The sequence below is a fragment of the Spinacia oleracea genome, chromosome 3 (assembly GCF_020520425.1).
Source record: "Spinacia oleracea cultivar Varoflay chromosome 3, BTI_SOV_V1, whole genome shotgun sequence".
NCBI lineage: Eukaryota > Viridiplantae > Streptophyta > Magnoliopsida > Caryophyllales > Amaranthaceae > Spinacia > Spinacia oleracea.
This window is the reverse complement of record NC_079489.1, coordinates 51,746,929-51,757,938: the sequence shown is the minus strand read 5'-3', so window position 1 is coordinate 51,757,938 and position 11,010 is coordinate 51,746,929. Positions and strand designations below refer to the sequence as shown.

The window sequence follows — 11,010 nt, the reverse complement described above, 5'->3', positions numbered from 1 at the left end:
GTTCTACCACTAGTCTGAAAGCTTACCCTCTTCTGCTTTCCATGTATGCATTCCTCACACATGTCTACTTCAACAGACTGTAACTCTGGAACTTTTCCTTTCGAATGCATAAGCTTCATCCCTTTCTCACTCATGTGGCCAAGTCTTTGGTGCCACAATTTGGAATTTTCATTTCCCACTGCAATTGCAACTGACACTAGTAGAAAAAACCCCTGTTGCAGCCCCCTTGTTGCAGCGTACATGTATAAATACGCTTCAACAACCAGTCGGTCAACGCGGGTCAAACCCTTTAAAGGGTTATCGCAGCGTACATTTTAGTTGTTCGCAGCAAATGTGTTTGTTGCAGCGTACAAAATAAAAGCCCGCAGCAACAACCCGACTTTGTTGCAGCGTACATGTTATTGCCCGCTGCAACAAGTCCGCGTTTCAAAAAAATTTACTTTCCTATGCAACAAACCGCGCTCAAACGAGCGGGCTCAAACGTACGTTGTTCTTTCTCTGCTCCAAGATTTTTCCCTTAAACAAATATCCAAACAAACCGTCGAACTCAGCCGTCGAACTCAGCCCTGCGTCGCCGTCGAACTCAGCCCTACGTCGCCGTCGAACCCAAGCGTTGCTCAGCCCTGCGTCGCTGTCTTCGCCGGTGTGTGGTGTTCTAGCCTCATCTCCCCCATCCCGTTCAATTCTCGCGCGGCCTGTCACTGAAAGGTTATATTCTTGGTCGGCCGGGGGTTCAGCATTTCCCCGTCGCGTCGTGGTTCCGGTGGTTGCTCGGCGTCGTGGTTCCGGTGGTTTTGCTATGGTGTGTTCAATTTTTATTTTCGTTTTTTATTTTCGTTTTCAGATTAGGGTTCAATTTTAGTTTTTGATTTTCGTTTTGATTATTGTTTTTGATTTTCGTTTTTGATTTTCGTTTTGATTTTCGTTTTGATTTTCGTTTTTGATTTTTGTTTTGATTTTCGTTTTGATTTTCGTTTTGATTTTCGTTTAAGGGAAAAAGCTCTGAGCTTCTTAGTGTAATCCTTTTCTCTATCCTTCAATTTAATTACCATTATGTTTTATTATTAGGTTTAATTTAGGGTATTCCTAATATGATCGATTTCTGCTTCTATTTTTATAAATTTGCTTCAATTCATCATGTTGAATCGCATGTTTGACGCTCTAATTAAGCTAAAATCCATCTTGCTAATAATTTATGGTCTGTAAATATGACTATATTGGTTATTTGGGGATTACCCTTGAACATTTGTTTGCAATAGATGTTAGATGACCCTTTTTCTTGTTTTTTTTTTTTGGGATTAACCTAGAATTTTGTTTGTTTTGTCATAAACTATGCTCATTATGCAACATTAATCTGGAGACAAATGGGTTTTGTGAATACCAATTAGCTCACATTAGCTTTCGTTGTGTTTTCAATTGCATTCCGTTACTCTGTAGATTAATTGGTGTCAAGCTTCAAGCTTATGAAGTGATTTTTTAGCAGAAAACCTAAGGAATGTCATTGTGTAATTTTACGGTGTTGGTTGGTTGATTTCTTGTGGGTTTTTTGTACTTGTTCTACAATTGATTTGACGTTTTTAGGTTCCAAAGGCTCAGGTTTTTGAGAGGTTTGAGCTTGGGAATGGATATTTGGAGAATAATTTATGAGAGATTAAGAAAACAACAATCACCCTTCTAGCACGGTTCTGTGGTGAATAATAGGGTGAAAGGAGGCAGGTGCCATGTGTTATTTTATTCTTCTAGCCTTTGTTTTCAGGAAATAAACCACCAGGAGTTCAGGTCTAATCTCAGGCCTTAAGGAACATTTTGATATGTCGGTGATCAATGTATTTTACTCCGTACTTGTTACCTTTTTGTAATGTTCTTCGTAGGATATCTGTGTTTTTCTGTAATGTTCTTCGTGATAGCAGTTGTTCTCATAGAGTGATAAATACTGATAAAGATGCGAGTGTCCAGTTTCTTGCTTTATTCAGCATATCAGCTTCCTCTCCAACTTTTTTTCTTGTTCATACAAAAAGGGATAGCAGAAGTGAAATTGTATATGCATGCTCATTTGGCTGGTTTCTTGAATCAACACATTGCTGTATGTTGATGCAGGTCCAAGACGAGCTTGTTTCTTCCATTAAAGATGCAGCGGAAGGACTTTTTCACCTAAAACGTGCCCGGCTGTTACGTGAAGTTGATTCAGCTGTGCAGGACTCTATATATTCCCATAAAGACGCTGCGGTCGAGCTTATAAATCCAGCAAAGTTGGGTGGTTCCCAACTTCCGTGCGAAGACTTAGAGGTAGAACCATTAGATTCTACTAATGTTGAGGCAGAAATATTGGGAGACCCAAGTTATTTTATTGGATCAAAATGTAGATTCCGCCACACCGATGGGCGTTGGTATAATGGTCAAATTGTTCAGTTGGATGGTTCTTCTTCCGCCAGAGTTTCTTTCCTCAATCCAACGTCAGAGAAGATGATGGTGAGTTCCTTGTAATCTAAAGCTGGCCCCTGTTGTTATACTCCCCACCACCACAACATTATAGTTACTCAATACTTTGTAGGTCTGTATTTGTTGTTTTGTACTTGCTTGTCTTATTATAGCTATATATAGGTAATGGCAGAGTATTTAAATAAGATGCCTTGTAGGAGGTGCTGTCATTCTTTGGCAAGATGGTTTTTATCTGTTTGTTCTTCCTCGAAGTGGAAGGAAACCCTATCTGTGGTTTGAAACTTAAAGTAGTATTATTGTTCTGCTTTAGCAAAATGTAGACCCCTGAGTTCAAGCTAGTGGGGATAGGGCAGAAGCAATGTCATTATCATTCGAGTGACAGATCGAAGGAGACTGATCATAAGGTTAGAAGTTGTTCACTCTTCTCTTTTCATGCTATTTGACATCTTGTAGCTTCATTTTTGTAACATCTTTAAAGATTTATTATTATAGACTGCTAGGAAAAGCCGGTTGAGGAAAAAAGTAAGACATCTAATTTTGTTTCTTGCATGTACTTTGGTGTTGGTTAATTATTTAATTTGTTTTCTCATTTAATTAATTAATGGAATTAGCTGAAGAAGGATTCCATGTGGGGAAAAAATAAGTCATAAAGCTAATATGAAAATCGGCTAAGTTTCTACTTGTTTTTATTTTTTGGTCTTTAACATGCTCTTGTATTATCTTTCTTTTTCTTTCCCTCCCTTTTTCTTTTTTGGAAATAGGCATAGGTTGTTCTTGGATTTGGGTGGAAATAGGCATATGATTAGTTGTAACTTTCCAAGACTCAATCCAATCTATTTATGTACATTTGAGACTTGTTTGGCTATATAGGTCATATTTAGGCTAAAATGACATTTTCGCTCCCAACTTTGAACTAATGAACCTAAGAACTCATTTCAAACTTACTACATGATTTATATGATTAGCTTTAACTTTCCAAGACTCAATCCAATCTATTTATGCACATTTGAGACTTGTTTGGCCATTATAGGTCATAATTAGGCTAAAATGACATTTTTCGCTCCCAACTTTGAACTAACGAACCTAATGACTCATTTTATTCTTATTACATGATTAATATGCATAATATTAACTTTATAAAACTCATTCTAATCTATGTATGCACATTTGAGACTTTGGTCGTTATAGGTCATAGTTAGGCTAAAATAAGTCATTTTCGCTCCCAATTCATAACTAGATAACCTAAGGATTCATTTCAAACTTATTACATGATTAATATGATTAGTTTTAAATTTCCAACACTCGTTCCAATCTATCTCTGCACATTCGAGACTTCTTTTTCCGTTATAGGTCATATATAGGCTAAAATGTCACTAACGAACCTAAGGACTCATTTTAAACTTACTAAATGTTTTATATGCTTAGTTTTGACTTTCTAGAACTCATTCCAATCCATTTACGCATATTTAAGGCTCATTGTGTCGTTATAGGTCATATTTAGGCTAAAGTGCCATTTTCGCTCCCAACTTTGAACTTAAGAACCTAATGACTCATTTTAAACTTATTATATGATTAATATGTTTAGTTTTAAGTTTCTAAGACTTATTCTAATCTGTTTATGCACATTTAATGCTTGTTTGATAGTTATAGGTCATATTTAGGCTAAAATGAGGCATTTTCGCTCCTAACTTTAAAATAAAGAACCTAAGCACTCATTTTAAACTTAATACATGTTTAATATGCATAATTTTAACTTTATAAGACTCGTTCCAATCTATTTATGCACCTTTAAGGCTCATTAGGTCGTTGTAGGTCATATTTAGGCTAAAATGACATTTTCGCTCCCAACTTTGAACTTAAGAACCTAATGACTCATTTTAAACTTATTATATGATTAATATGCTTAGTTTTAAGTTTCTAAGACTTATTCTAATTTGTTTATGCACATTTAATGCTTGTTTGATAGTTATAGGTCATATTTAGGCTAAAATGAGGCATTTTCGCTCCTAACTTTGAACTAAAGAACCTAAGGACTCATTTTAAACTTATTACATGATTAATATGCTTAGTTTTAAGTTTCTAAGACTTATTCTAATCTATTTATGCACATTTAATGTTTGTTTTATCGTTATAGGTCATATTTAGGCTAAAATGAGGCATTTGCGCTCCTAACTTTGAACTAAAGAACCTAAGGACTCATTTTAAACTTATTACATGATTAATATGCTTAGTTTTAAGTTTCTAAGACTTATTCTAACTACTTATACACATTTAAGGCTTGTTTGGTCGTTATCGGACATATTTAGGCTAAAATAACATTTTCGCTCCAAACTTTGAACTAAAGAACCTAAGGACTCATTTTAAACTTACTAAATGTTTTATATTCTTAGTTTTGACTTTCTAGAACTCATTCCAATCCATTTATGCATATTTAAGGCTCATTGTGTAGTTATAGGTCATATTTAGGCTAAAGTGCCATTTTCGCTCCCAACTTTGAACTTAAGAACCTAATGACTCATTTTAAACTTATTATATGATTAATATGCTTAGTTTTAAGTTTCTAAGACTTATTCTAATCTGTTTATGCACATTTAATGCTTGTTTGATAGTTATAGGTCATATTTAGGCTAAAATGAGGCATTTTCGCTCCTAACTTTAAAATAAAGAACCTAAGCACTCATTTTAAACTTAATACATGTTTAATATGCATAATTATAACTTTATAAGACTCGTTCCAATCTATTTATGCACCTTTAAGGCTCATTAGGTCGTTGTAGGTCATATTTAGGCTAAAATGACATTTTCGCTCCCAACTATGAACCAAAGAACCTAAGGACTCATTTTAAACTTACTAAATGTTTTATATGCTTATTTTTAACTTTCTAGTACTCATTCCAATCCATTTATGCACATTTAAGGCTCATTGTGTCGTTATAGGTCATATTTAGGCTAAAATGACATTTTCGCTACAAATTTGAACTTAAGAACCTAATGACTCATTTTAAACTTATTATATGATAAATATGCTTAGTTTTAAGTTTCTAAGACTTATTCTAATCTGTTTATGCACATTTAATGCTTGTTTGATAGTTATAGGTCATATTTAGGCTAAAATGAGGCATTTTCGCTCATAACTTTAAAATAAAGAACATAAGCACTCATTTTTAACTTAATACATGTTTAATATGCATAATTATAACTTTATAAGACTCGTTCCAATCTATTTATGCACCTTTAAGGCTCATTAGGTCGTTGTAGGTCATATTTAGGCTAAAATGACATTTTCGCTCCCAACTATGAACCAAAGAACCTAAGGACTCATTTTAAACTTACTAAATGTTTTATATGCTTATTTTTAACTTTCTAGTACTCATTCCAATCCATTTATGCACATTTAAGGCTCATTGTGTCGTTATAGGTCATATTTAGGCTAAAATGACATTTTCGCTCCCAACTTTGAACTTAAGAACCTAATGACTCATTTTAAACTTATTATATGATAAATATGCTTAGTTTAAGTTTCTAAGACTTATTCTAATATGTTTATGCACATTTAATGCTTGTTTGATAGTTATAGGTCATATTTAGGCTAAAATGAGGCATTTTCGCTCCTAACTTTAAAATAAAGAACCTAAGCACGCATTTTAAACTTAATACATGTTTAATATGCATAATTTTAACTTTATAAGACTCGTTCCATTCCATTTATGCATATTTAAGGCTCATTGTGTCGTTTTAGGTCATATTTAGGCTAAAATGACATTTTCGCTCCCAACTTTGAACTTAAGAACCTAAGGACTCATTTTTAAATTATTATATGATTAATAAGCTTAGTTTTGAGTTTCTAGCACTTATTCTAATCTACTTATACCCATTTAATGCTTGTTTGATCGTTATAGGTCATATCTAGGCTAAAATAAGGCATTTTCGCTCCCAACTTTAAAATAAAGAACCTAAGGACTCATTTAAAACTTATTACATGTTTAATATGCATAATTTTAACGATCTAAGACTCGTTCCAATCTATTTATGCACCTATAGACTCATTGGGTCGTTATAGGTCATATTTAGGCTAAAATGACATTTTCGCTCCCAACTTTGAACTAAAGAACCTAAGGACTCATTTTAGACTATTAGGACATTGTCATTAGTTTCTTGAATGTTAAAATGTGATATTTAATTTGTATTTAATCTAATGTTTAATTTAAATTTCTGTTTTTGTAAAGGTCTACACTCCGAGGATTGCGCCTTATGCGAGGAATTTGATGTGGTTCGTGAGCAATGGGCTAAGTTTTTTACCAACAAGTATTTATTATTGGCTTTAGCGCGCTTGATCGAGTTGGTTTAGTTGTTATAGAATAAATTTTATATTAAAATGTATGTTTATGTTGAAATTGGAACATATATTTAAATGTAATATGTGCACTTTGGTTTTGGGATATATAGTATACAAAACTCCAGTTGTTGTTTTTATATTTGTTATACAGGTTGCGTTATTCTATTATTGTTTTGACAGGTTTCTATATTTAGTGCAAGGCACTCTAGGTATCCCTAAACAAAATTAGAATTTTCCCGCCAAAAGTGCTTTTTTGCAGCGTACATATATGTTGTACGCTGCAACAAGGGAAAAAAATTTCGCAAAAATTCAGACTTGTTGCAGCGTACAAATAAATGTACGCTGCAAAAAATTGAGTAATTCAGACTTGTTGCAGCGTACAAATAAATGTACGCTGCAAAAAGTTGGGTCTGTTGCAGCGGGCTTTTATATGTACGCTGCAACAAGTCCAAAATTTTGCCAATTTTTTGGCACTTGTTGCAGCGTACATCTAAAAGCCCGCTGCAACAAATCACTTTTTGCAGCGAACATGTACGCTGCAACAAGTTCAGACTTGTTGCAGGCCCCCCAGTTGCAGCATACGATGTACGCTGCAACAGGGGTCTAAAAGCCCGCTGCAATAAGGGTTTTTTCTACTAGTGTGAACAACACGCCCCTGCTGTCATATAAAGAGTACCACTCTTTTTACCATGCGCAATTGTCATTGCACCTTTTGAAATCTTCCAATTATCACCTTGGAAGTTTGTAGTGTAGCCTTCGCTAGCCAACTGCCCGACTGAGATCAAGTTTTTTCTTAGGTCGGGAATATGCCTGACATCTTTCAGCTCCCAAACTGACCCATTTAACTTAATCTTCACTACACCATTACCAACAATATCACAAGGTTGATCATCACCAAGATATACTTTCCCAAGGTTTCCAGGGACATACCTCTCGAAGAAATCTTTCTTCGAAGTAGTGTGGAATGATGCTCCAGAGTCTAACACCCAAGACTCTTCCTTGCTCTCTAGAGAGCATATCAACGCATCATCTCCTTCCAAGGTAAAAGTGATATTTGCTTCTGCCTTTGCTTCTTGATTTTTCGGTGCACTCTTGCACTGATTTTTGTAGTGCCCAATCTTCCCACAATTCCAACACTCGATAGTTTTCGAGCTTGTTGAATTAATGGGAGTCCTTGATTTTGATCTCCAATTTCTAGATTTACCTTGATAGCTTGATCTTCCATGTTCATTCCTTCTGGTTGAATTTCTTCCTCTTGACTCTGTATGCAATACTGAAGAGGTTGATGATTCACCCGACTCTCTCCGTCGGATCTCTTCACTGAGAACCAGATCACGAACGTCGTCAAATTTCAACTTATTGCTTCCTGACGAGCTACTCACAGCTGTGACTGTAGCACTCCAGCTATCTGGTAATGAAGACAAAAGTATCAATGCTCGAACTTCATCTTCAAAATATATTTCGACTGAACTTAATTGAGTTGTGACTGAATTAAGTTCGTTGAGATGTTGAGCTACCGATGCACCTTCCGTCATCCGCAAATTGAATAACCGCCTAATTAAATGAACTTTATTAGAGGCTGATGGCTTCTCATACATATTTGAGAGAACTTTCATAAGACCTGCCGTAGTCTTTTCCTTTGCTATATTAAAAGCAACATTGCGCGATAACGTTAATCGGATAACTCCGAGGGCTTGTCTGTCAAGAAGATTCCAATCTTCATCTTTCATTCCCTCTGGCTTAGTTTCCGAGAGAGGTTCATAAAGCTTTATCTGGTACAGGTAATCTTCAATCTGCATCTTCCAAAATCCGAAATCTGCACCATCGAATTTCTCGAGATTTATCTTTCCTTCATCTGCAGCCATTGCTCCCACTTAAATCTAACTTTGTTGGATCGTATTTGACAATTCGTATATGGATACGAACAGAATTTACCAACTCGGCTCTGATACCAGTTGTTAGGAAATTATGCAACTTTCCTAATGAATTAGATTAGTAGGAATAACAATAATATTTAAAATAACACACACAAACAAATTGATTATCCGATAAGTGTTATAATCTCTAAATACCGTGCAAAACTTTTACTGAAAAGATAAATAATACACAAGTGTTCACAACACTTATTGTAACTCACAACCTATACGCACCCCAATTACACCCAAGAATTTTTCTCTAAAAATTCTTTTAAAGATTTTCTCTCTCTCTCTCTCCTTTATATTTCTTTTTGTTTTTGGGATGATTATTACAAACAATATAACCTACGTTTATATAGTTTTTAGTTTGCTTAATATAGGTTGTTTAAATTAGCAAACTTTTCTTTCCTATCAATTTTAAGACATTGCATGCATGCATTCTAAGGATTACATTGATTTATTATTTTAACTAAAAATAATAATGGTTGTTAATATCCAACAACTTTGTCATTGGAAGTATCTAAGGATGTGTAGAAACTCCCTCACTTTGTCATTGGAAGTATCTAAGGATGTGTAGAAACTCCCTCACTTTGTCATTGGAAGTAGCTACAGATGTTTTTGAAATCAAAGCTATAAAGTGTAATTGGGTCTGGCCAAGCCCAATCACGAGGTAAAATATTTTTTAAAGATTCTCATTTTCAAGGTTAGCTAAACGAGAAAACCCCCTTGTTTTTATGGGACGTAAAACGAAGGAAAATACGGCACATCGTTCTTTTTTGGAAAAACGGAAAACCAATCTTTTAATTTTTGGAAAAAGGGAAAACCGAAAAAAGTTATCGCTACGGCGACTAAGGACCTGCGCGGTTAGTGGCGCAGACTCCGCCGGCTAAAGATGGCGAGCCTGTCCGCTGAGGGTGGACACCCCGTCCGATAGAAGTGGACGAATCTATTTTGAAATTTGTTTGTATTTTTTTTGAAAATAAGGACCTACGCGGTTTGTGACGTAGACCCCGCCGGCTGAAGATGGCGAGCCTGTCCGCTAAGGGTGGACACTCCGTCCGATAGAAGTGGACAAATCTGTTTTTATGTTTTGAAAATAAGGACCTACGCGGTTTGTGACGTAGACCCCGCCGGCTGAAGATGGCTAGCCTGTTTTTTTTTTGTTTTGAAGATTTTTTTCAAAAACTGAGGACCTGCGCGGCTAGTGACGCAGACCCCGCCCGCTGAAGGTGGGCGAGCCCTGTCCGCTGAGGGTGGACGTCCCTGAATTCGTTTTTTCGATTTGGAACTCGCGTGGTTCGTGACGCGATCTTGCCCGCTGAAGACGGGCAAGTTCTTATTTCTTTTGTTCATTGTGATTTCTTTTGAGAATTTCTTTTCTTATTCATTTTTGCAGGAGCGAATTCTTTCGAGGGATGCTCGGATTTAGTTGCAACCTGAATGTGGGTTGACAACGGGCTTAGATGGACCCTTGTCTTGTGGTCATCTTCTTTTGTGGTTTTGAGCTAGTCTTTACGACTCGATTTTGCCACCACTTGGTCTTTGATCAGAGGACCATGTACAAGTATCAACGGCGACCTTTATTCTGAGGTCGAAATCCATTTTTTTCTTTGAGATTATCCAAACACGGGACTGTGTATAGCGTAGTCCGGGGATATGATTTTAACTTCGCATACTCTCCGCTAAAGTTTATGTCTTCTTTCGAGCCCCCAAGCACTCGTGCTTGATGGTCATTTCTTGCCAAGAGAGGTACGTATTTTATAACGCCCTTTAATCATGTTTGGGATCATGCTCGTATGTGCGAGCGACCTTTATAGTGGTATGCTATTTTGACGAAGTCGTGGAGTGCGACTTCGTTTTCCGGGCGACAAAGTTTATTTTTCAATAATATCAGGTTTAGCTTGGCCCGGATTAATCTTTTGATAAACAAACATTTTTTATATTTGAGAAACCAACGACTTTAATAATATTTTTTGGTGTTTCGAAGAATGACCTTGATATTTATTTTGCTTATATTCGTTTTGAAAAAATGTACACATATATTCCTCGAGACGAGTCTAAGTTTCGACAAGTTTTAACATTCATTTTCACTATTTGGGTGCTAAAGGTGCTTTTGGGCTTGATCTTGATTTCAATAGGGCCTCGTGCCTACCAACACGGTTTTAAGTCCTTTCCTGCTCCGCGTTTTGCGGGATCCGGGCCTTGGGCTGTATTTTCGGAGCCCAAGGCTAGGCGTTAATCATTTCGGCGCCCAGCCGTGGGCGCTGAAAGTCTTATCCTGGCAACTTTTGGTTTTCGGATTTCTTAACGCGTTTCCGA

The 11,010-nt window shown here is 36.1% G+C and overlaps 1 protein-coding gene across 1 annotated transcript; it reads left to right on the top strand.

Annotated features, from left to right (window-relative positions):
* The first annotated feature begins 369 nt into the window (after window positions 1-369).
* On the top strand, window positions 370-2,782 carry LOC110786208 (zinc finger CCCH domain-containing protein 18-like). The gene is made up of 3 exons (XM_056840293.1): window positions 370-802; window positions 2,098-2,469; window positions 2,637-2,782. Exons 1-3 carry the CDS (start codon window positions 800-802, stop codon window positions 2,757-2,759), a joined length of 498 nt encoding a protein of 165 aa, XP_056696271.1. The 5' UTR covers window positions 370-799; the 3' UTR covers window positions 2,760-2,782.
* Window positions 2,783-11,010: the final 8,228 nt, after the last annotated feature.